At 47.9% G+C, this 27,703-nt stretch overlaps 1 protein-coding gene across 2 annotated transcripts in view; it reads right to left on the minus strand.

Annotated features, from left to right (window-relative positions):
• Window positions 1-24,231, minus strand: part of LOC130079512 (pterin-4-alpha-carbinolamine dehydratase 2-like) — a 40,994-nt gene extending 16,763 nt beyond the window's left edge. The window contains exons 1-3 of one of the 2 annotated variants that reach the window (XM_056244788.1): window positions 24,060-24,231; window positions 20,934-20,969; window positions 20,412-20,501 (exon numbers count right to left, since the gene is read on the minus strand). In XM_056244788.1, coding sequence (XP_056100763.1) covers window positions 20,412-20,501; window positions 20,934-20,969; window positions 24,060-24,164 — 231 coding nt within the window. In that variant the 5' untranslated portion in view covers window positions 24,165-24,231. Of the gene's footprint in view, window positions 1-20,411; window positions 20,538-20,933; window positions 20,970-24,059 lie in introns of both variants that reach the window. The other variant, XM_056244789.1, reaches the window with a different exon arrangement.
• Between the last annotated feature and the right edge of the window lie 3,472 nt (window positions 24,232-27,703).

Genomic DNA, 27,703 nt, shown 5'->3' on the forward strand with positions numbered 1-27,703 from the left:
GAGGAGAGTTATGAAGATCAGAGGAGAAGAGTTATGAAGATCAGAGGAGAGTTATGAAGAGCAGAGGAGAGTTATGAAGAGCAGAGGAGAAGAGTTATGAAGATCAGAGGAGAAGAGTTATGAAGATCAGAGGAGAAGAGTAATGAAGATCAGAGGAGAGTTATGAAGAGCAGAGGAGAGTTATGAAGAGCAGAGGAGAAGAGTTATGAAGATCAGAGGAGAGTTATGAAGAGCAGAGGAGAGTTATGAAGATCAGAGGAGAAGAGTTATGAAGATCAGAGGAGAAGAGTTATGAAGATCAGAGGAGACGAGTTATGAAGATCAGAGGAGAAGGGTTATGAACAGCAGAGGAGAAGAGTTATGAAGAGCAGAGGAGAAGAGTTATGGTCAGAGGAGAAGAGTTATGAAGATCAGAGGAGAAGAGTTATGATGATCAGAAGAGACGAGTTATGAAGATCAGAGGAGAAGAGTTATGAAGATCAGAGGAGAGTTATGAAGATCAGAGGAGAGTTATGAAGATCAGAGGAGAAGAGTTATGAAGATCAGAGGAGAGTTATGAAGATCAGAGGAGAAGAGTTATGAAGATCAGAGGAGAGTTATGAAGAGCAGAGGAGAGTTATGAAGAGCAGAGGAGAAGAGTTATGAAGATCAGAGGAGAAGAGTTATGAAGATCAGAGGAGAAGAGTTATGAAGATCAGAGGAGAGTTATGAAGAGCAGAGGAGAGTTATGAAGAGCAGAGGAGAAGAGTTATGAAGATCAGAGGAGAGTTATGAAGAGCAGAGGAGAGTTATGAAGATCAGAGGAGAAGAGTTATGAAGATCAGAGGAGAAGAGTTATGAAGATCAGAGGAGACGAGTTATGAAGATCAGAGGAGAAGAGTTATGGTCAGAGGAGAAGAGTTATGAAGATCAGAGGAGAAGAGTTATGATGATCAGAAGAGACGAGTTATGAAGATCAGAGGAGAAGAGTTATGATGATCAGAAGAGACGAGTTATGAAGATCAGAGGAGAAGAGTTATGGTCAGAGGAGAAGAGTTATGAAGATCAGAGGAGAAGAGTTATGAAGATCAGAGGAGACGAGTTATGAACAGCAGAGGAGAAGAGTTATGAAGAGCAGAGGAGAAGAGTTATGGTCAGAGGAGAAGAGTTATGAAGATCAGAGGAGAAGAGTTATGATGATCAGAAGAGACGAGTTATGAAGATCAGAGGAGAAGAGTTATGAAGATCAGAGGAGAGTTATGAAGATCAGAGGAGAGTTATGAAGATCAGAGGAGAAGAGTTATGAAGATCAGAGGAGAAGAGTTATGAAGATCAGAGGAGAGTTCTGAAGATCAGAGGAGACGAGTTATGAAGATCAGAGGAGAAGAGTTATGAAGAGCAGAGGAGAAGAGTTATGATGATCAGAGGAGAAGAGTTATGAAGATCAGAGGAGAAGAGTTATGAAGAGCAGAGGAGAAGAGTTATGAAGAGCAGAGGAGAAGAGTTATGAAGATCAGAGGAGAAGAGTTATGAAGATCAGAGGAGAAGAGTTATGAAGAGCAGAGGAGAGTTATGAAGATCAGAGGAGAAGAGTTATGAAGATCATAGGAGAAGAGTTATGAAGAGCAGAGGAGAAGAGTTATGAAGAGCAGAGGAGAGTTATGAAGAGCAGAGGAGAAGAGTTATGAAGAGCAGAGGAGAGTTATGAACAGCAGAGGAGAAGAGTTATGCTCAGAGGAGAAGAGTTATGAAGATCAGAGGAGAAGAGTTATGAAGAGCAGAGGAGAAGAGTTATGAAGATCAGAGGAGAGTTATGAAGATCAGAGGAGAAGAGTTATGAAGAGCAGAGGAGAGTTATGAAGAGCAGAGGAGAAGAGTTATGGTCAGAGGAGAAGAGTTATGAAGATCAGAGGAGAAGAGTTATGAAGAGCAGAGGAGAAGAGTTATGGTCAGAGGAGAAGAGTTATGAAGATCAGAGGAGAAGAGTTATGATGATCAGAAGAGAAGAGTTATGAAGATCAGAGGAGAAGAGTTATGAAGAGCAGAAGAGAAGAGTTATGAAGAGCAGAGGAGAAGAGTTATGAAGATCAGAGGAGAGTTATGAAGATCAGAGGAGAAGAGTTATGATGATCAAAAGAGAAGAGTTATGAAGATCAGAGGAGAAGAGTTATGAAGAGCAGAGGAGAGTTATGAAGAGCAGAGGAGAAGAGTTATGAAGATCAGAGGAGAGTTATGAAGATCAGAGGAGAGTTATGAAGATCAGAGGAGAAGAGTTATGATGATCAAAAGAGAAGAGTTATGAAGATCAGAGGAGAAGAGTTATGAAGAGCAGAGGAGAGTTATGAAGAGCAGAGGAGAAGAGTTATGAAGATCAGAGGAGAGTTATGAAGATCAGAGGAGAGTTATGAAGATCAGAGGAGAAGAGTTATGATGATCAAAAGAGAAGAGTTATGAAGATCAGAGGAGAAGAGTTATGAAGAGCAGAGAAGAGTTATGAAGAGCAGAGGAGAAGAGTTATGAAGATCAGAGGAGAGTTATGAAGAGCAGAGGAGAGTTATGAAGATCAGAGGAGAAGAGTTATGAAGATCAGAGGAGAAGAGTTATGAAGAGCAGAGGAGAAGAGTTATGAAGATCAGAGGAGAGTTATGAAGATCAGAGGAGAGTTATGAAGATCAGAGGAGAGTTATGAAGATCAGAGGAGAAGAGTTATGAAGATCAGAGGAGAAGAGTTATGAAGAGCAGAGGAGAAGAATTATGAAGAGCAGAAGAGAAGAGTTATGATCAGAGATCTTCCTCTCAATGATCAATAACACATAGCGCTGGATATAATAATACTAATGATGATCAGAACTCAGTTACTGCGGCCACTCGCTACCAGTCTAAAGTTTGTCATGTTTTAAAAGAAGTCTCTTCTGCTCATCAAAGCTGCATTTATCAAAATACAGTAAAAACAGAACAAATATTATTATGATGTAAAACAGCTGTTTTCTATGTGAATATACAGTAAAGTGTAATTTATTCCTGTGATCAAAGCTGAATTTTCAGCATCATTACTCCAGTCTTCAGTGTCACATGATCCTTCAGAAATCACTCTAATATGAGGATCTGATGCTCAAGACACATTTATGAAACTTTTGACTGGTAGTGTATGTTTTCAATAACTTGTTTATAAGGCACACATGGTTCAATGGGTGTAATTCTGAACATATTTAACAGAGGAATGGACTCCGGTTTGGGAAAAGAGTTTTCTCCAGTGTAAAGTTAAGGAAGTCTAGCGATCTCAGATCTCGGTGTTGAGCCGGCCTGTGATTGGAGGATGACGACGTTTCTGCCTCCTCCAATCAGAACCAAGATAAACCCCTGTGGAAAAAACACACTGGCTATTTCAGAGCAATTTCCCAATGCAATCTCAATTAAGCCTTTAAATACTTCCTTTAGCTAATTAAGCCAACTGAACCGCCATTGTGCGGCCAAACCTCTCGTAATCAAACAGGAGTGTGTGTGTGCGTGTGTTTGTGTGAGAGAGAGAGTGAGAGAGAGAGAGAGAGAGAGAGGGGGGAGAGAGAGAGAGAGAGCGAGAGAGAGAGAGAGAGAGAGAGAGAGAGCCGGTTCTCCAACCCGTGATGTCATACTGCTGTTTTAGGGAAGCGTCCTGTTATCCATTTAAAGTGATTGACAAATCCTGCAACTCGACTCCGTCAGCAGTTTAATCACGCCGTCTGCTTTTGCTCAACTTTCATCTGCAATATTGGCAATTATTCAACAGCATGATAATGATAATGATCTCCGCAACATTTCCGTTCTGACATTCATTCTGTCAGACAAAATACTAGTCAATATATATATAATATGACAACACAATAATCTTTCTGAATCTGATGCAGCTCTCCACATCTGAAGCGAATCACACACACACAGAGCGCTGTGTTGTGGAGCGTCACACACACACACGGCGAGAGGTCGGAGGTCAAGGTCGGGTCTTTTGTCAGTGTGTATTGTGTGCTCACGCCTCCTCTGCCAGTAATCAGACTTGACATGTTACAGGCCTCAGATAATCAGACGCGTCACACACACCACTTTAGTGTTATTACGCCGTGATTGTCATCTAACGCTGGAGGAGAATGTGTGTGTGGTGCAAACACATGTTTCACGCTTCATACCTGTGATGGTAATCATGAGTGAGATTACAGACTCTTCTGATGAAGAAGCATCTCGATACACGACAGCCGTCGCTCTTACTCAGAGGAAAACACTCATACACCACTGACCAACACCGTTCACACACACACCATCTCCTCTATTCCACAGCCGCCGCTCTTACTCTGAGGAAAACACTCATACACCACTGACCAACACCGTTCACACACACACCATCTCCTCTATTCCACAGCCGCCGCTCTTACTCTGAGGAAAACACTCATTCGCCACTGACCAACACCGATCACACACACACCATCTCCTCTATTCCACAGCCGTCGCTCTTACTCTGAGGAAAACACTCATACACCACTGACCAACACCGATCACACACACACCATCTCCTCTATTCCACAGCCACCGCTCTTACTCTGAGGAAAACACTCATACACCACTGACCAACACCGATCACACACACACCATCTCTATTCCACAGCCGTCGCTCTTACTCAGAGGAAAACACTCATACACCACTGACCAACACCGTTCACACACACACCATCTCCTCTATTCCACAGCCGTCGGTCTTACTCTGAGGAAAACACTCATACACCACTGACCAACACCGATCACACACACACCATCTCCTCTATTCCACAGCCGCCGCTCTTACTCAGAGGAAAACACTCATACACCACTGACCAACACCGATCACACACACACCATCTCCTCTATTCCACAGCCGTCGCTCTTACTCTGAGGAAAACACTCATACACCACTGACCAACACCGTTCACACACACACCATCTCCTCTATTCCACAGCCGTCGGTCTTACTCTGAGGAAAACACTCATACACCACTGACCAACACCGATCACACACACACCATCTCCTCTATTCCACAGCCGCCGCTCTTACTCAGAGGAAAACACTCATACACCACTGACCAACACCGATCACACACACACCATCTCCTCTATTCCACAGCCGTCGCTCTTACTCTGAGGGAAACACTCATACACCACTGACCAACACCGATCACACACACACCATCTCCTCTATTCCACAGCCGTCGCTCTTACTCTGAGGAAAACACTCATACACCACTGACCAACACCGTTCACACACACACCATCTCCTCTATTCCACAGCCGTCGCTCTTACTCTGAGGAAAACACTCATACACCACTGACCAACACCGATCACACACACACCATCTCCTCTATTCCACAACCGCCGCTCTTACTCAGAGGAAAACACTCATACACCACTGACCAACACCGATCACACACACACCATCTCCTCTATTCCACAGCCGTCGCTCTTACTCTGAGGAAAACACTCATACGCCACTGACCAACACCGTTCACACACACACCATCTCCTCTATTCCACAGCCGCCGCTCTTACTCTGAGGAAAACACTCATACGCCACTGACCAACACCGATCACACACACACCATCTCCTCTATTCCACAGCCGTCGCTCTTACTCTGAGGAAAACACTCATACACCACTGACCAACACCGTTCACACACACACCATCTCCTCTATTCCACAGCCGTCGGTCTTACTCTGAGGAAAACACTCATACACCACTGACCAACACCGATCACACACACACCATCTCCTCTATTACACAGCCGTCGCTCTTACTCTGAGGAAAACACTCATACACCACTGACCAACACCGATCACACACACACCATCTCCTCTATTCCACAGCCGTCGGTCTTACTCTGAGGAAAACACTCATACGCCACTGACCAACACCGATCACACACACACCATCTCCTCTATTCCACAGCCGTCGGTCTTACTCTGAGGAAAACACTCATACACCACTGACCAACACCGATCACACACACACCATCTCCTCTATTCCACAGCCGTCGCTCTTACTCTGAGGAAAACACTCATACACCACTGACCAACACCGATCACACACACACCATCTCCTCTATTCCACAGCCGTCGCTCTTACTCTGAGGAAAACACTCATACGCCACTGACCAACACCGATCACACACACACCATCTCCTCTATTCCACAGCCGTCGGTCTTACTCTGAGGAAAACACTCATACACCACTGACCAACACCGATCACACACACACCATCTCCTCTATTACACAGCCGTCGCTCTTACTCTGAGGAAAACACTCATACACCACTGACCAACACCGATCACACACACACCATCTCCTCTATTCCACAGCCGCCGCTCTTACTCTGAGGAAAACACTCATACACCACTGACCAACACCGATCACACACACACCATCTCCTCTATTCCACAGCCGTCGCTCTTACTCTGAGGAAAACACTCATACGCCACTGACCAACACCGTTCACACACACACCATCTCCTCTATTCCACAGCCGTCGCTCTTACTCTGAGGAAAACACTCATACACCACTGACCAACACCGATCACACACACACCATCTCCTCTATTCCACAGCCGCCGCTCTTACTCTGAGGAAAACACTCATACACCACTGACCAACACCGATCACACACACACCATCTCCTCTATTCCACAGCCGTCGCTCTTACTCTGAGGAAAACACTCATACGCCACTGACCAACACCGATCACACACACACCATCTCCTCTATTCCACAGCCGTCGCTCTTACTCTGAGGAAAACACTCATACACCACTGACCAACACCGATCACACACACACCATCTCCTCTATTCCACAGCCGCCGCTCTTACTCTGAGGAAAACACTCATACGCCACTGACCAACACCGTTCACACACACACCATCTCCTCTATTCCACAGCCGTCGCTCTTACTCTGAGGAAAACACTCATACACCACTGACCAACACCGTTCACACACACACCATCTCCTCTATTCCACAGCCGTCGCTCTTACTCTGAGGAAAACACTCATACACCACTGACCAACACCGATCACACACACACCATCTCCTCTATTCCACAGCCGCCGCTCTTACTCTGAGGAAAACACTCATACGCCACTGACCAACACCGTTCACACACACACCATCTCCTCTATTCCACAGCCGTCGCTCTTACTCTGAGGAAAACACTCATACACCACTGACCAACACCGATCACACACACACCATCTCCTCTATTCCACAGCCGCCGCTCTTACTCTGAGGAAAACACTCATACGCCACTGACCAACACCGTTCACACACACACCATCTCCTCTATTCCACAGCCGTCGCTCTTACCTCTTACTCTGAGGAAAACACTCATACGCCACTGACCAACACCGATCACACACACACACCATCTCCTCTATTCCACAGCCGTCGCTCTTACTCTGAGGAAAACACTCATACACCACTGACCAACACCGATCACACACACACCATCTCCTCTATTCCACAGCCGCCGCTCTTACTCTGAGGAAAACACTCATACACCACTGACCAACACCGTTCACACACACACCATCTCCTCTATTCCACAGCCGTCGCTCTTACTCTGAGGAAAACACTCATACGCCACTGACCAACACCGATCACACACACACCATCTCCTCTATTCCACAGCCGCCGCTCTTACTCAGAGGAAAACACTCATACACCACTGACCAACACCGTTCACACACACACCATCTCCTCTATTCCACAGCCGTCGCTCTTACTCTGAGGAAAACACTCATACACCACTGACCAACACCGATCACACACACACCATCTCCTCTATTCCACAGCCGCCGCTCTTACTCTGAGGAAAACACTCATACGCCACTGACCAACACCGATCACACACACACCATCTCCTCTATTCCACAGCCGCCGCTCTTACTCTGAGGAAAACACTCATACACCACTGACCAACACCGTTCACACACACACCATCTCCTCTATTCCACAGCCGCCGCTCTTACTCAGAGGATAACACTCATACACCACTGACCAACACCGATCACACACACACCATCTCCTCTATTCCACAGCCGCCGCTCTTACCTCTTACTCTGAGGAAAACACTCATACGCCACTGACCAACACCGTTCACACACACACCATCTCCTCCATTCCACAGCCGCCGCTCTTACTCAGAGGAAAACACTCATACACCACTGACCAACACCGATCACACACACACCATCTCCTCTATCCCACAGCCGCCGCTCTTACTCTGAGGAAAACACTCATACACCACTGACAAACACCGATCACACACACACCATCTCCTCTATTCCACAGCCACCGCTCTTACTCTGAGGAAAACACTCATACACCACTGACCAACACCGTTCACACACACACCATCTCCTCTATTCCACAGCCGCCGCTCTTACCTCTTACTCTGAGGAAAACACTCATACGCCACTGACCAACACCGTTCACACACACACCATCTCCTCTATTCCACAGCCGCCGCTCTTACCTCTTACTCTGAGGAAAACACTCATACACCACTGACCAACACCGATCACACACACACCATCTCCTCTATTCCACAGCCGCCGCTCTTACCTCTTACTCTGAGGAAAACACTCATACACCACTGACCAACACCGTTCACACACACACCATCTCCTCTATTCCACAGCCACCGCTCTTACTCTGAGGAAAACACTCATACACCACTGACCAACACCGTTCACACACACACCATCTCCTCTATTCCACAGCCGCCGCTCTTACCTCTTACTCTGAGGAAAACACTCATACACCACTGACCAACACCGATCACACACACACCATCTCCTCTATTCCACAGCCGCCGCTCTTACCTCTTACTCTGAGGAAAACACTCATACGCCACTGACCAACACCGTTCACACACACACCATCTCCTCTATTCCACAGCCGCCGCTCTTACTCAGAGGAAAACACTCATACACCACTGACCAACACCGATCACACACACACCATCTCCTCTATCCCACAGCCGCCGCTCTTACTCTGAGGAAAACACTCATACACCACTGACCAACACCGTTCACACACACACCATCTCCTCTATTCCACAGCCGCCGCTCTTACTCTGAGGAAAACACTCATACACCACTGACCAACACCGTTCACACACACACCATCTCCTCTATTCCACAGCCGTCGCTCTTACTCTGAGGAAAACACTCATTCGCCACTGACCAACACCGATCACACACACACCATCTCCTCTATTCCACAGCCACCGCTCTTACTCTGAGGAAAACACTCATACACCACTGACCAACACCGATCACACACACACCATCTCCTCTATTCCACAGCCGCCGCTCTTACTCAGAGGAAAACACTCATACACCACTGACCAACACCGTTCACACACACACCATCTCCTCTATTCCACAGCCGTCGCTCTTACTCTGAGGAAAACACTCATTCGCCACTGACCAACACCGTTCACACACACACCATCTCCTCTATTCCACACCCGTCGCTCTTACTCTGAGGAAAACACTCATACGCCACTGACCAACACCGATCACACACACACCATCTCCTCTATTCCACACCCGTCGCTCTTACTCTGAGGAAAACACTCATACGCCACTGACCAACACCGATCACACACACACCATCTCCTCTATTCCACACCCGTCGCTCTTACTCTGAGGAAAACACTCATACGCCACTGACCAACACCGATCACACACACACCATCTCCTCTATTCCACAGCCGCCGCTCTTACTCTGAGGAAAACACTCATACACCACTGACCAACACCGATCACACACACACCATCTCCTCTATTCCACAGCTGCCGCTCTTACTCTGAGGAAAACACTCATACACCACTGACCAACACCGATCACACACACACCATCTCCTCTATTCCACAGCCGTCGCTCTTACTCAGAGGAAAACACTCATACGCCACTGACCAACACCGTTCACACACACACCATCTCCTCTATTCCACAGCCGTCGCTCTTACTCAGAGGAAAACACTCATACACCACTGACCAACACCGTTCACACACACACCATCTCCTCTATTCCACAGCCGCCGCTCTTACTCTGAGGAAAACACTCATACACCACTGACCAACACCGTTCACACACACACCATCTCCTCTATTCCACAGCCGTCGCTCTTACTCTGAGGAAAACACTCATACACCACTGACCAACACCGATCACACACACACCATCTCTATTCCACAGCCGCCGCTCTTACTCTGAGGAAAACACTCATACGCCACTGACCAACACCGTTCACACACACACCATCTCCTCTATTCCACAGCCGCCGCTCTTACTCAGAGGAAAACACTCATACGCCACTGACCAACACCGATCACACACACACCATCTCCTCTATTCCACACCCGTCGCTCTTACTCTGAGGAAAACACTCATACGCCACTGACCAACACCGATCACACACACACCATCTCCTCTATTCCACAGCCGTCGCTCTTACTCTGAGGAAAACACTCATACGCCACTGACCAACACCGTTCACACACACACCATCTCCTCTATTCCACAGCCGCCGCTCTTACTCAGAGGAAAACACTCATACGCCACTGACCAACACCGATCACACACACACCATCTCCTCTATTCCACACCCGTCGCTCTTACTCTGAGGAAAACACTCATACGCCACTGACCAACACCGTTCACACACACACCATCTCCTCTATTCCACAGCCGTCGCTCTTACTCTGAGGAAAACACTCATACACCACTGACCAACACCGTTCACACACACACCATCTCCTCTATTCCACAGCCGTCGCTCTTACTCTGAGGAAAACACTCATACACCACTGACCAACACCGATCACACACACACCATCTCTATTCCACAGCCGTCGCTCTTACTCAGAGGAAAACACTCATACACCACTGACCAACACCGTTCACACACACACCATCTCCTCTATTCCACAGCCGTCGGTCTTACTCTGAGGAAAACACTCATACACCACTGACCAACACCGATCACACACACACCATCTCCTCTATTCCACAGCCGCCGCTCTTACTCTGAGGAAAACACTCATACACCACTGACCAACACTGATCACACACACACCATCTCCTCTATTCCACAGCCGCCGCTCTTACTCTGAGGAAAACACTCATACGCCACTGACCAACACCGATCACACACACACCATCTCTATTCCACAGCCGTCGCTCTTACTCAGAGGAAAACACTCATACACCACTGACCAACACCGTTCACACACACACCATCTCCTCTATTCCACAGCCGTCGGTCTTACTCTGAGGAAAACACTCATACACCACTGACCAACACCGATCACACACACACCATCTCCTCTATTCCACAGCCGCCGCTCTTACTCTGAGGAAAACACTCATACACCACTGACCAACACCGATCACACACACACCATCTCCTCTATTCCACAGCCGTCGCTCTTACTCTGAGGAAAACACTCATACACCACTGACCAACACCGATCACACACACACCATCTCCTCTTTTCCACAGCCGTCGCTCTTACTCTGAGGAAAACACTCATACACCACTGACCAACACCGATCACACACAAACCATCTCCTCTATTCCACAGCCGTCGCTCTTACTCTGAGGAAAACACTCATACACCACTGACCAACACCGTTCACACACACACCATCTCCTCTATTCCACAGCCGTCGCTCTTACTCTGAGGAAAACACTCATACACCACTGACCAACACCGATCACACACACACCATCTCCTCTATTCCACAGCCGCCGCTCTTACTCAGAGGAAAACACTCATACGCCACTGACCAACACCGATCACACACACACCATCTCCTCTATTCCACAGCCGTCGGTCTTACTCTGAGGAAAACACTCATACACCACTGACCAACACCGATCACACTCACACCATCTCCTCTATTCCACAGCCGCCGCTCTTACTCAGAGGAAAACACTCATACACCACTGACCAACACCGATCACACACACACCATCTCCTCTATTCCACAGCCGCCGCTCTCACTCAGAGGAAAACACTCATACACCACTGACCAACACCGATCGCACACACACCATCTCCTCTATCCCACAGCCGCCGCTCTTACTCAGAGGAAAACACTCATACACCACTGACCAACACCGATCACACACACACCATCTCCTCTATTCCACAGCCGTCGCTCTTACTCTGAGGAAAACACTCATACACCACTGACCAACACCGATCACACACACACCATCTCCTCTATTCCACAGCCGTCGCTCTTACTCTGAGGAAAACACTCATACGCCACTGACCAACACCGATCACACACACACCATCTCCTCTATTCCACAGCCGCCGCTCTTACTCTGAGGAAAACACTCATACACCACTGACCAACACCGATCACACACACACCATCTCCTCTATTCCACAGCCGTCGCTCTTACTCTGAGGAAAACACTCATCCGCCACTGACCAACACCGATCACACACACACCATCTCCTCTATTCCACAGCCGCCGCTCTTACTCTGAGGAAAACACTCATACACCACTGACCAACACCGATCACACACACACCATCTCCTCTATTCCACAGCCGTCGCTCTTACTCTGAGGAAAACACTCATACGCCACTGACCAACACCGATCACACACACACCATCTCCTCTATTCCACAGCCGTCGCTCTTACTCTGAGGAAAACACTCATACGCCACTGACCAACACCGTTCACACACACACCATCTCCTCTATTCCACAGCCGTCGCTCTTACTCTGAGGAAAACACTCATACGCCACTGACCAACACCGATCACACACACACACCATCTCCTCTATTCCACAGCCGCCGCTCTTACTCTGAGGAAAACACTCATACACCACTGACCAACACCGATCACACACACACCATCTCCTCTATTCCACAGCCGCCGCTCTTACTCTGAGGAAAACACTCATACACCACTGACCAACACCGATCACACACACACCATCTCCTCTATTCCACAGCCGCCGCTCTTACTCAGAGGAAAACACTCATACGCCACTGACCAACACCGATCACACACACACCATCTCCTCTATTCCACAGCCGTCGCTCTTACTCTGAGGAAAACACTCAGTTATATTTCATATATAAATTATTAATCAGAGTTACTTCCCCGCTTTATAATGGCAGCCCTAAAAAGTGCATCCATCATCATAACAGTAAATCCATACGGGTCACGATGGGTTAATAAAGGCCTTCTGAAGCCAAGCAATACATTAGTTTATTTATAATTTATAATAGTTATTTCTAATTTGATTATAGTTTATTTATAACTTTATAAACTATAATCACTGGCTTCCGGTAACGGCTATATGCAAGTCTACTTCCGGTGGAAGAGTGACCTCTGACCCGACGCATGACCCGATGCATGACGAGTGACCTCTGACCCGACGCATGACGAGTGACCTCTGACCCGACACATGACGAGTGACCTCTGACCCGACGCATAACGAGTGACCTCTGACCCGACGCATGACCTCTGACCCGACGCATGACCTCTGACCCGACACGACGTGTGACCTCTGACCCGACACATGACGAGTGACCTCTGACCCGACGTATGACGAGTGACCTCTGACCCGACACATGACTAGTGACCTCTGACCCGACACATGACGAGTGACCTCTGACCCGACGCATAACGAGTGACCTCTGACCCGACGCATGACCTCTGACCCGACGCATGACCTCTGACCCGACACGACGCGTGACCTCTGACCCGACACATGACGAGTGACCTCTGACCCGACGTATGACGAGTGACCTCTGACCCGACACATGACGAGTGACCTCTGACCCGACACATGACGAGTGACCTCTGACCCGACGCATGACCTCTGACCCGACACGACGCGTGACCTCTGACCCAACACATGACGAGTGACCTCTGACCCGACGTATGACGAGTGACCTCTGACCCGACGCATGACCTCTGACCCGACACATGACGCGTGACCTCTGACCCGACACATGACGAGTGACCTCTGACCCGACGTATGACGAGTGACCTCTGACTCGACACATGACGCGTGACCTCTGACCCGACACATGACCTCTGACCCGACGTATGACGAGTGACCTCTGACCCGACACATGACGAGTGACCTCTGACCCGACACATGACGAGTGACCTCTGACCCGACACATGATGAAAGTGGAAGCACAGAGGATCGAGTAAAAGGATTTTAAGAGAAATGTGGGAGGAGCTTGAGTTTGTTGTTTGAACCACGTGAGCTTACACTACTCGGGTAAAAGGTTATGCATGCATTGGGTCAGAGTTCACTTGTTATGTGTCGGGTCAGAGGTCATGCATGCATTGGGTCAGAGGTCACTTGTCATGTGTCGGGTCAGAGGTCACTCGTCATGCGTTGGGTCAGAGGTCATGCGTCGGGTATGAGGTCATGCATCAGGTCAGAGGTCACTCATCATGCGTTGGGTCAGGTCACATGTCATGCGTCGGGTCAGAGGTCACTCGTCATGCGTCTGTTCAGAGGTTACTCGTCAGGTCAGAGGTCACGTCATTCGTCGGGTCAGAGGTTACTCGTCATGCGTCGGGTCAGAGGTCACTCATCATGCGTTGGGTCAGAGGTCACACATCATGTGTCGGGTCAGAGCTCATGAGTTGGGACAGGTCACATGTCATGCGTCGGGTCAGAGGTCACTTTTCAGCTGGAACTAGACTCTCGTTCGGCCGTTACCGGACGCCAGTGATTATAGTTTATAAAGTTATAAATATGTATATTTTTCTTCAGAAGGCCTTTATTAACCTCTTGGTGACCCGTATGGATTTACTGTTATGATGGATGAGCTTTTTTGGGCTTCAGAATCCCATCCTCCATTCACTGCCATTATAAATCTGGGCAGAGCAGGATATGTTCTAATATAACTCTGATTGTGTTCGTCTGAAAGTTGAAACTCATTTACACCTAGGAAGGCTTGAGTGAGAGTAAATCATGGGCTAATTCGCATTTTTGGGTGAATAACTCTTTAGTTGCCTAGATTAGACCTCAGTTCAATTAGGACATCTATAAGTGTGCCTTAGAAACACACATTACTGATGTGCATCTGGAGACGAAACATTGGTTCTGACATATTTTAAGATCTGCCAGTGCGAGTTGCTTTCAGCTCAAACATGTGTTTTACTCTGGGATTAGTTTAACCCTTTCTAGTCTAGAGAGTCTGATCGCTTCAACAACCATTCTTCTGTATTCCATCAAAACATCATCATCCACAGACTGGTACCAGTAATACTGCCAGCAGATGGACTCAGATGAATCAGATTACTAGAGTAATTGTTAACCAGCTCTCTCACTGGACATTTCTTCCTGATCCAGATATCTGTAAATATGTGGCGTTACTCATTCAGTCACAGAACTCAATCCACAGTCTGCATCACCTGCACTGGACTAACTCCAGGGACAACCAGCTACGTGCAAAACAGAGAATCAGTGAGATGGAAAAATGGAAAAATGTGAGGTCACTATTACAAGGAGAAGCAAACAACGTGAAGAAAAGAGGAAACAGAGACCGATGGGATAGTTAGTGGTTTTCTGAGGCACATGAAACATTTTAGCCAATCTGATTGTTTGTGAAAGAAATGATTTTGATCAGAAGTTGAGTTTCAGCACAGAGCGGCTCTGCTCTCTCTCAGGGTAATGAGGACTGACACGAGTGAGAGACACAGCATTCACAGGGGGAAGGGAGAGAGGGAGGGAGAGAGAGAGAGGGGGGAGAGAGAGAGAAAGAGAGAGAGAGAGAGAGGGGGGAGAGAGAGAGAAAGAGAGAGAGAGAGAGAGAGAGGGGGGGGGTGTCCGACACACATGCCTGTTCATATGCCAGAAGAGCGAGTTACTGGAGGAAACTAATGTTTTTACTCATCAAGGACGCAAACAAATCCATTTCAGATAAATGCTAAACTTTCTATTCATCAAAGAATCCTGAGAACACAAATCTGTTTTCAACACAGATAATAATCATAAATGTTTCTTGAGCATCAAAATCCTCATATTAGAATGATTTCTGAAGGATCATGTGACACTGAAGACTGGAGTAATGATGCTGAAAATCCAGCTTTGATCTCAGGATTAAATTACACTTTAATATACACTGGACAAAATTATAAACGCAACACTTTTGTTTTTTCCCCCAATTTGGTGAATTGAATGTTCATTTCTCTACTATAAGCCGAGACGGCTTATGGTAGAGAGGCGTTTCAGAGAATTTGGCAGTACATCCAACCGGCCTCACAACCGCAGACCATGTGTTACCACACCAGCCCAGGACCTCCACATCCAGCATCTTCACCTCCAAGATCGTGTGAGACCAGCCACCCGGACAGCGGCTGCAACAATCGGTTTGCATAACCAAAGAGTTTCTGCACAAACTGTCAGAAACTGTCTCAGGGAAGCTCATCTGCATGCTCGTCGTCCTCATCGGGTCTCCACCTGACTGCAGTTCGTCGTCGGAACAGACTCGAGTGGGCAAATGCTCACATCAGATGGCGTCTGGCGCTTTGGAGAGCTGTTCTCTTCACGGATGAATCCCGGTTTTGCCTGTACAGGGCAGATGGCAGACTGCGTGTCTGGCGTCGTGTGGGTGAGCGGTTAGCTGATGTCAGCGTTGTGGATCGAGTGGCCATGGTGGCGGTGGGGTTATGGTATGGGCAGGCATATGTTATGGACAACGAACACAGGTGCATTTTATTGATGGCATTTTGAATGCACAGAGAAACCGTGACGAGATCCTGAGGCCCATTGTTGTGCCATTCATCCACGACCATCACCTCATGTTGCAGCATGATAACGCACGGCCCCATGTTGGAGGATCTGTACACGATTCCTGGAAGCTGAAAACATCCCAGTTCTTGCATGGCCAGCACACTCACCGGACATGTCCCCCACTGAGCATGTTTGGGATGCTCTGGATCGGCGAATACGACAGCGTGTTCTAGTTCCTGCCAATATCCAGCAACTTCGCACAGCCATTGAAGAGGAGTGGACCAACATCACACAGGCCACAATCAACAACCTGATCAACTCTATGCAAAGGAGATGTGTTGCACTGCGTGAGGCAAATGGTGGAGGAACTGATGGAGGAACTGATGGAGGAACAGAGGGAGGAACTGATGGAGGAACAGAGGAACTGACGTAGGAACTGAGGAGGAACTGAGGAGGAACTGAGGGGGAACAGAGGAACTGACGAAGGAACTGACGGAGGAACAGAGGGCGGAACTGACGGATGAACTGAGGAGGAACTGACGGAGGAACAGAGGGAGGAACTGAAGAGGAACTGACGGAGGAACAGAGGGAAGAACTGAGGAGGAACTGACGGAGGAACTGACGGAGGAACTGACGGAGGAACTGACAGAGGAACAGAGGGAGGAACTGACGGAGGAACTGACGAAGGAACGGAGGAACTGAGGGAGGAACAGATGGAGGAACTGACGGAGGAACTGAGGGAGGAACTGAGGGGAACTGACGAAGGAACTGACGAAGGAACTGACGGAGGAACTGAGGAGGAACTGACGGAGGAACTGAGGAGGAACTGACAGAGGAACTGATTGATGAACTGATGAGGAACTGAGGAGGAACTGACGGAGAAACAGAGGGAGGAACAGACGGAGGAACAGAGGGAGGAACTGAGGAAGGAACTGAGGGAGGAACTGAGGGAGGAACTGAGGAAGGAACTGAGGGAGGAACTGAGGGAGGAACTGAGGAAGGAACTGAGGGAGGAACTGAGGAAGGAACTGAGGGAGGAACTGAGGGAGGAACTGACGGAGGAACTGATTGATGAACTGATGAGGAACTGAGGAGGAACTGACGGAGAAACAGGGAGGAACTGAGGAAGGAACTGAGGGAGGAACTGACAGAGGAACAGAGGGAGGAACTGACGGAGGAACTGACGAAGGAACTGAGGAACTGAGGGAGGAACAGATGGAGGAACTGACGGAGGAACTGAGGGAGGAACTGAGAGGAACTGAGAGGAACTGACGAAGGAACTGACGAAGGAACTGACGGAGGAACTGAGGAGGAACTGACGGAGGAACTGAGGAGGAACTGACGGAGGAACTGAGGAGGAACTGACAGAGGAACTGATTGATGAACTGATGAGGAACTGAGGAGGAACTGACGGAGAAACAGAGGGAGGAACAGACATAGGAACAGAGGGAGGAACTGAGGAAGGAACTGAGGGAGGAACTGAGGAAGGAACTGAGGGAGGAACTGAGGGAGGAACTGAGGAAGGAACTGAGGGAGGAACTGATTGATGAACTGAGGAGGAACTAAGGAGGAACTGAGGAGGAACTGATGGAGAAACAGAGGGAGGAACAGACGGAGGAACAGAGGGAGGAACTGAGGGAGGAACTGAGGGAAGAACTGAGGGAGGAACTGAGGAAGGAACTGAGGGAAGAACTGAGGGAGGAACTGAGGGAGGAACTGACGGAGGAACTGATTGATGAACTGATGAGGAACTGAGGAGGAACTGACGGAGAAACAGGGAGGAACTGAGGAAGGAACTGAGGGAGGAACTGAGGGAGGAACTGACGGAGGAACAGAGGGAGGAACTGAGGGAGGAACTGACGGAGGAACTGAGGGAGGAACTGACGGAGGAACTGAGGAAGGAACTGAGGGAGGAACCGACGGAGTAACTGAGGGAGAACTGATTGATGAACTGATGAGGAACTGAGGAGGAACTGACGGAGAAACAGAGGGAGGAACAGAGGGAGGAACTGAGGAAGGAACTGAGGGAGGAACTGACAGAGGAACTGACGGAGGAACAGAGGGAGGAACTGATTGGTGAACTGATGAGGAACTGACGGAGAAACAGAGGGAGGAACTGATGGAGGAACAGAGGGAGGAACTGAGGAAGGAACTGAGGAAGGAACTGAGGGAGGAACTGAGGGAGGAACTGACGGAGGAACAGAGGGAGGAACTGAGGAAGGAACTGAGGGAGGAACTGACGGAGGAACTGAGGAGGAACTGACGGAGGAACTGACGGAGGAAGAGAGGGAGGAACTGAGGAAGGAACTGATGGAGGAACTGACGGAGGAACTGAGGGAGGAACTGAGGAGGAACTGACGGAGGAACTGAGGAAGGAACTGAGGGAGGAACTGACGGAGGAAGAGAGGGAGGAACTGAGGAAGGAACTGATGGAGGAACTGAGGGAGGAACTGAGGGAGGAACTGACGGAGGAACTGACGGAGGAACAGAGGAAGGAACTGAGGGAGGAACTGAAGGAGGAACAGAGGGAGGAACTGAGGAAGGAACTGAGGGAGGAACTGACGGAGGAACTGAGGAGGAACTGACGGAGGAACTGAGGGAGGAACTGACGGAGGAACAGAGGGAGGAACTGAGGGAGGAACTGACGGAGGAACAGAGGGAGGAACTGAGGGAGGAACTGAGGGAGGAACTGAGGGAGGAACTGACGGAGGAACAGAGGAAGGAACTGAGGGAGGAACTGACGGAGGAACAGAGGGAGGAACTGAGGAAGGAACTGAGGGAGGAACTGACGGAGGAACTGAGGAGGAACTGACGGAGGAACTGAGGGAGGAACTGACGGAGGAAGAGAGGGAGGAACTGAGGAAGGAACTGATGGAGGAACTGACGGAGGAACTGAGGGAGGAACTGAGGAGGAACTGACGGAGGAACTGAGGAAGGAACTGAGGAAGGAACTGAGGGAGGAACTGAGGGAGGAACTGAGGGAGGAACTGACGGAGGAAGAGAGGGAGGAACTGAGGAAGGAACTGAGGGAGGAACTGACGGAGGAACTGACGGAGGAACTGACGGAGGAACTGAGGAGGAACTGACGGAGGAACTGACGGAGGAACAGAGGAGGAACTGAGGAGGAACTGACGGAGGAACTGAGGAGGAACTGACGGAGGAACTGAGGAGGAACAGAGGAGGAACTGAGGAGGAACTGACGGAGGACCTGAGGAGAAACTGACGGAGGAACTGACGGAGGAACTGACGGAGGAACTGACGGAGGAAGAGAGGGAGGAACTGACGGAGGAAGAGAGGGAGGAACTGACGGAGGAAGAGAGGGAGGAACTGACGGAGGAAGAGAGGGAGGAACTGACGGAGGAACTGACGGAGGAACTGACGGAGGAAGAGAGGGAGGAACTGACGGAGGAAGAGAGGGAGGAACTGACGGAGGAAGAGAGGGAGGAACTGACGGAGGAAGAGAGGGAGGAACTGACGGAGGAAGAGAGGGAGGAACTGACGGAGGAAGAGAGGGAGGAACTGACGGAGGAAGAGAGAGAGAGGGAGGAACTGACGGAGGAAGAGAGGGAGGAAGAGAGGGAGGAACTGAGGGAGGAACTGAGGGAGGAACTGACGGAGATCAAGCGTTCTCAGACCTGGTTGAATGTTTTGAAGTGCAGCTCCTTGTAAAGCGCGTCCCGCTCGTCCAGCTCCACCCATCCAGTGGCCTTCAGCTCCAGCAGAACCTGCTCGCGCTCCGCCGGGGAGAGCCAGTCTGAGGCCTACAGGAACACACAACTGTTCATTATACACACACTCATACACACACACACACTCATACACACTCTCTCTCTCTCACACACACACACACAATCACAGCTCCAACAGAACCTGCTTACGCTCCGCCTGGGAGAGCCAGTCTGAGGCCTACAGGAACACACCGTCATCATTACACACACACACACACATACACGCACACACACTCATCCACACTCTCTCTCTCACACACACACACAATCACAGCTCCAACAGAACCTGCTTACGCTCCGCCTGGGAGATCCAGTCTGAGGCCTACAGGAACACACAACTTTTCATTATACACACACTCATACACACACACACACACTCATACACACTCTCTCTCTCACACACACACACACTCACAGCTCCAGCAGAACCTGCTTACGCTCCGCCGGGGAGAGCCAGTCTGAGGCCTACAGGAACACACCGTCATCATTACACACACACACATACACGCACACACACTCATCCACACACTCATATCATACACTCTTACACACACACAGTCTGCAGTAACGGAGGTTCTTGCACAGATTGATACTGGTTTCTACATTTATATGGTTGGTGTAATAAAGCATTACATTAAACTCTTCCCAGTTATTCTCTAATCAGCATGACAATCTTTACAGTTATGAACATCTTACTTGGACATCAAACCAAACTATTGAGCTCAACATATACTTCCTTTATTTTCTGAGCATTTTAGTTATATTTGGTTTAATATGAGTGTAATAGTAATTAATAAGTGGAAAAATGAAGCCTACCATTACATACAATTATTACAGTTTATTTTTTAAGTTAATAAAATCATCTAGTGTATTGAGTAAGGCACTGATTGAGTGAAAAAAGAGCATCATCACATAATCCTATCTGTGTAGATGAACAGAAGCGAGATGATGAATGACAGATCACAGTGATTGAGATGTTTAATCCACACTGTCAAACACAGTAAATCACGTGTGCTGTTATTCGCGCTCAGAAAGACACATTCATACATTAATAACTGGTGATTCTATAACGCGCGTTCAGGCTTCAATATTGTGGATTTTGTTCGTCAGTTTAAAGGGTGTTTGCGCCACCTGTCGGTCATAACCGGTCATAACAGAGCCATGGCGCTCGAGATCCGCTGCAGAACAAGATCATGAGTGTGAGTGAGTGAGTGTGTGTGTGTGTGTGTGTGTGCGTCTGAGAGTGAGAGAGAGAGAGAGAGAGAGAGAGAGAGAGAGAGAGAGAGAGAGAGAGAGAGAGAGAGAGAGAGAGAGAGAGAGAGAGAGAGAGAGAGAGAGAGAGAGTGTGTGTAAGTGTAAGTGTGTGTGTGTGTGTGTGTGTGTGTGTGTGAGGGAGAGAGAGAGAGGGGGAGAGAGAGAGAGTGACACACTATCACACAGAACCATTGAGAGCACAAAAACATACACCTACCTCGGCCTGAAAATAACTCCAACTGGCAACTTTACTTTGGCTGTGAATGAACTCAAAGAGAAAGCTCAAAGGGCTTTCTATGCCATAAAAAGATCCATCAAAATTGACATCCCAATCCAAATTTGGCTCAAACTTTTCAAATCAATAATTGAACCAATTGTTTTATATGGCAGTGAAGTGTGGGGTCCTTCTATCAAATTTGATTTTTTAAATTGGGAAAAACATCCAATTGAAACTCTACATTTAGATTTCTGTAAACGAATTCTCAAAGTCCAAAGGAAAACACCAAACAACGGATGCAGGGCAGAATTAGGCCAATACCCTCTCCTTCTAAACATCCAAAAAAGAGCCATCAAATTCTGGAAACACCTAAAAACAAGCGACCCCAACACATACCACTACAAAGCCCTACAACACCAAGAGCTGAGCGTAGCGAGGAGTCCCCTGTGCCACACACACACACACACACACACACCTGAGAGGAGTCCCGTGTGCCAGCGGGTGCTGAGACTGACTGGGCTCTCTCCTGCAGAGATCAGCTCGCCTCAGCACACACACACACTCACACACATTCGGCCCGCACAAATTATCACCACAGAACAAGACAAGTACATCACCCATTGGACAAACACCATTAAAAACCAACACAAACTGGAATGTTATTCGGCACTAAATCGAGAGTACACTGTTGCGAACTACCTGAGCACAGTGAGTGATGTGAGACTCAGGAGAACCCTGACGATGTACAGACTCAGCGAGCACAGCCTGGCCATAGAGACGGGAGTGTGTGTGTGTGTGTGTGTGTGTGTGTGTGTGTGTGTGTGTGTGTGTGTGTGTGTGTGTGTGAGAGAGAGACTCAGCGAGCACAGCCTGGCCATAGAGACGGGCCGGCGCAGACAGACCTGGCTCTCCCGTGAGGACAGACTCTGCCCGCACTGCACCCTGGGAGTGACGGAGACCGAGCTGCACTTCCTCACAGACTGCCCAAAATATAAACGCATCAGAGACCACTATTACCCCAAAATTAATCAAATATTTCCCCATTTTAACACCTGTAACCCAACCCAAAAACTCCGTTTCATTCTTGGCGAAGAAGCCAAATGCTCATATATAGCTGCAAAATTTGTATCATCCTGCCATATCCTGAGGGACGACCAGAGACCAGCAAACATCCAATAAACACACACTCACAGCCTAAGACCTACACAGTACACACACGCACACACACACTCACAGCCTAAGACCTACACAGTACACACACGCACACACACACTCACAGCCTAAGACCTACACACATGTATATGTTCAATTCCAAGTTCAGTGTTCGTTTGTTTTTTGCTTGTTTTTGTTTTGTACAGAGATGTTTTCCAAATCCTTTATATTTTATTTATTAATCTTTGTTTATTTTATTATTATGGTTTTATGCTTTCAGTATTATTATTTTGTGTACTAAATGTTCTAAATCATTTTCTATGTTGTTTTGATGCTTTGGCAATACAAAATGTATTTTTTTGTCATGCCAATAAAGCTTTCTGAATTGAATTGAATTGAGTGTGTGTCTGAGAGAGAGAGAGAGAGAGAGAGAGAGAGAGAGAGAGAGAGAGAGAGAGAGAGAGAGAGAGAGAGAGAGAGAGAGAGAGAGAGAGAGAGAGAGAGAGAGAGAGAGAGAGAGAGAGAGAGAGAGAGAGACACTGATCTTATTGATCCGCTAGATGGCGCTCGACTCCAGTGGCTAGTTACGGTGGTCGAGAGGTGCAATTTGCAAAACAATCACAATAATGACAACACATTAACAAACGACACTTGCTGTTGGCTTGACTGTCGGTATTAATGATTATTTCGAGAATGGGTTAAATCTGACACACACAGAAGTGTCTCCCTTTCTAGGGAACCAAATGTAGCATTTATTTGATTAGCTGCCAAATACTAGGATTAGTAACGTTACAAACCACTCACACACTGGAAGCTCGTGCGTGTTTTTAGTCTAGCCTTTGATTGGTCGACGCGCTGCCGACGTCACTTCAGTGAAAGAGCGCTCGTGCTCGTCGCGTTCCCAGTTATTGGTCAAAATGAACACTTCTTACCATTCTCCCTGTACGGCTCTCCGCAGACAGAGAACAGCGGGATAGTTTAGTGAACACACTCGGCCATCGGCGGCTGGAGGTCAGAGTAAACATTAACCAGCTCATGGCCGCCCTGTGACAGCAGCAGCAGCGCGGGAAACAGCGGAGAGAGCTGCCCCGACACCGCCTGAGCAGAATATATTACAGTGCCGATGATGATGATGGCTGTGTTCAGTTCAGTGTATACCATTAGATGAGGCGTGTAGGTTCCCTCAGTGTAACACTAGATGAGGCGTGCAGGTTCCCTCAGTGTATACCACTAGATGAGGCGCTCTAGTAAGTGAACATGTTTCTGCGGCTCCAGCGGTCCTCCCTGGCCGGGTCTCTGTCAGTTAAAGGGACAGTTCACCCAAAAATTCTGTCATCATTTACTCTTCCTCAAGCTGTTTCAAACCTGTATGAGTTTCTTTCTTCTGCTGAACACAGGAAGATATTATGGAGTAATTAATGATTTTTGCACGAAAGTGAATCAATCAAAACTAACTTTATTGGACAACTTTATTCTAGAGCTGCAGTAAAGCCTAACTATCTCTGTTACTGTAATCTCCCATTATCACTGTAAAGCTGCCTTGAAACAATCTATAATGTTAAAAGCGCTAAAGAAATGAAGCTAGGAGACTTGACTTAAATAATGTTTGTAATCAAACAGACTTCCATAGTAGGAAAAAAAAATATGGATATTAATTTACAATATGTATAAATTACATACTATTGATTACTATATATTTCATAATAAAACAAATTGAACGTAATTTCTTTCACTTGATAAAATTTATAGATTAAAAATAGCCTAATAATATTAATAGCCTACTAAGTTGAACATAATTTTTTCAATAAATAAATGACTAAATGTAAATGTGTAAATGTAAATTTATTGGTCAAAATCATGTCTGACCCATCATATCTTCCGATATATCGCGCATCTTACTCGTGCTGTTCAATTTTTATAATCAGCATGTAAAAAAAAAACATTATAATATTTTGACAAAAATGAAATTAAATGCGCTTATTTAATGGCTACAACACACATATAGTGGGCCTGACTCTCTAAATATTGAAACAATTAACATTAACAATGCTGAAGTGCAGTTAATTAATAGTAAATGTTAATCTAATTAGGTGTTACCGATTTTTTATATACCGATTCAGAGGTCTCGTGAGTTCAGTGTTGGACAGGTCAGTTCACACACCGCGGTAATTCAGGAGAACAAATCTCCAAATGCTCCACGTGAAATTGCGGTCTTCCGACCTTTTACTATCGTGTCAATTGATTTTGATTAATATGCGCGAGAAGTGTTTGAAGTGAGAGTGCGCGCGGCCGGGGCTCTCTCTCTCTCTCTCTGCTCGTGATGCGCCCTGTCAAGCGCAGCAGTCATTCTATTCTACATCACTCACCGATCAAAAAAGGCTTTGGCGGGACAAAAATTTGCCGTTATTATGTCAAAATACCGAGATATTATATTGAAATAACGACTTAATATCTCGAAATAACATATATTTGAATATAATTAATTCCAGACATTATTTTGGGGGGTGCTATCGGGGTGCTTTGGACTTTCTTGGGGGAGCTGAAGCACCTGCTAGCCCCTCCCTAGCGCCGCCCATGGTTATAACACTGAGGCGTCTTTATGGCTTCTGTTTTCTGATCGTCATTTTGGAAAGAGTGTTCTGCAAAAACTTATTTGGAGGAAATTTAAACGGCATCCGATTCATTCAGCAGAATTGCAGTTAATACAGCAGCGACCACAGAGTGTGTGTGTGTGTGTGCGGCTGTCTCTGGAGTCAGTGGTGATGTCAGTGCAGTGTAGGACTGATCTGGAGTCAGTGGTGATGAAGTGCAGTGTAGGACTGATCTGGAGTCAGTGGTGATGTCAGTGCAGTGTAGGCCTGATCTGGAGTCAGTGGTGATGTCAGTGCAGTGTAGGACTGATCTGGAGTCAGTGGTGATGAAGTGCAGTGTAGGCCTGATCTGGAGTCAGTGGTGATGTCAGTGCAGTGTAGGCCTGATCTGGAGTCAGTGGTGATGTCAGTGCAGTGTAGGACTGATCTGGAGTCAGTGGTGATGTCAGTGCAGTGTAGGACTGATCTGGAGTCAGTGGTGATGTCAGTGCAGTGTAGGACTGATCTGGAGTCAGTGGTGATGAAGTGCAGTGTAGGACTGATCTGGAGTCAGTGGTGATGTCAGTGCAGTGTAGGACTGATCTGGAGTCAGTGGTGATGTCAGTGCAGTGTAGGACTGATCTGGAGTCAGTGGTGATGTCAGTGCAGTGTAGGACTGATCTGGAGTCAGTGGTGATGTCAGTGCAGTGTAGGACTGATCTGGAGTCAGTGGTGATGAAGTGCAGTGTAGGACTGATCTGGAGTCAGTGGTGATGTCAGTGCAGTGTAGGACTGATCTGGAGTCAGTGGTGATGTCAGTGCAGTGTAGGACTGATCTGGAGTCAGTGGTGATGTCAGTGCAGTGTAGGCCTGATCTGGAGTCAGTGGTGATGTCAGTGCAGTGTAGGACTGATCTGGAGTCAGTGGTGATGAAGTGCAGTGTAGGCCTGATCTGGAGTCAGTGGTGATGTCAGTGCAGTGTAGGACTGATCTGGAGTCAGTGGTGATGTCAGTGCAGTGTAGGACTGATCTGGAGTCAGTGGTGATGTCAGTGCAGTGTAGGACTGATCTGGAGTCAGTGGTGATGAAGTGCAGTGTAGGACTGATCTGGAGTCAGTGGTGATGTCAGTGCAGTGTAGGACTGATCTGGAGTCAGTGGTGATGTCAGTGCAGTGTAGGGACTGATCTGGAGTCAGTGGTGATGTCAGTGCAGTGTAGGACTGATCTGGAGTCAGTGGTGATGTCAGTGCAGTGTAGGACTGATCTGGAGTCAGTGGTGATGAAGTGCAGTGTAGGACTGATCTGGAGTCAGTGGTGATGTCAGTGCAGTGTAGGACTGATCTGGAGTCAGTGGTGATGTCAGTGCAGTGTAGGACTGATCTGGAGTCAGTGGTGATGTCAGTGCAGGTAGCCTGATCTGGAGTCAGTGGTGATGTCAGTGCAGTGGTAGGACTGATCTGGAGTCAGTGGTGATGTCAGTGCAGTGTAGGCCTGATCTGGAGTCAGTGGTGATGTCAGTGCAGTGTAGGACTGATCTGGAGTCAGTGGTGATGTCAGTGCAGTGTAGGGACTGATCTGGAGTCAGTGTTGATGTCAGTGCAGTGTAGGACTGATCTGGAGTCGTGGTGTTGTCAGTGCAGTGTAGGCCTGATCTGGAGTCAGTGGTGATGTCAGTGCAGTGTAGGCCTGATCTGAGTCAGTGGTGATGTCAGTGCATTGTAGGCCTGATCTGGAGTCAGTGGTGATGTCAGTGCAGTGTAGGCCTGATCTGGAGTCAGTGGTGATGTCAGTGCATTGTAGGGCCTGATCTGGAGTCAGTGGTGATGAAGTGCAGTGTAGGACTGATCTGGAGTCAGTGGTGATGAAGTGCAGTGTAGGCCTGATCTGGAGTCAGTGGTGATGTCAGTGCATTGTAGGCCTGATCTGGAGTCAGTGGTGATGAAGTGCAGTGTAGGCCTGATCTGGAGTCAGTGGTGATGAAGTGCAGTGTAGGCCTGATCTGGAGT

The sequence above is a fragment of the Rhinichthys klamathensis genome, unplaced genomic scaffold, assembly GCF_029890125.1.
Source record: "Rhinichthys klamathensis goyatoka isolate OS25496 unplaced genomic scaffold, OSU_Roscu_1.1 h1tg001095l_1, whole genome shotgun sequence".
NCBI classification, from domain to species: domain Eukaryota; kingdom Metazoa; phylum Chordata; class Actinopteri; order Cypriniformes; family Leuciscidae; genus Rhinichthys; species Rhinichthys klamathensis.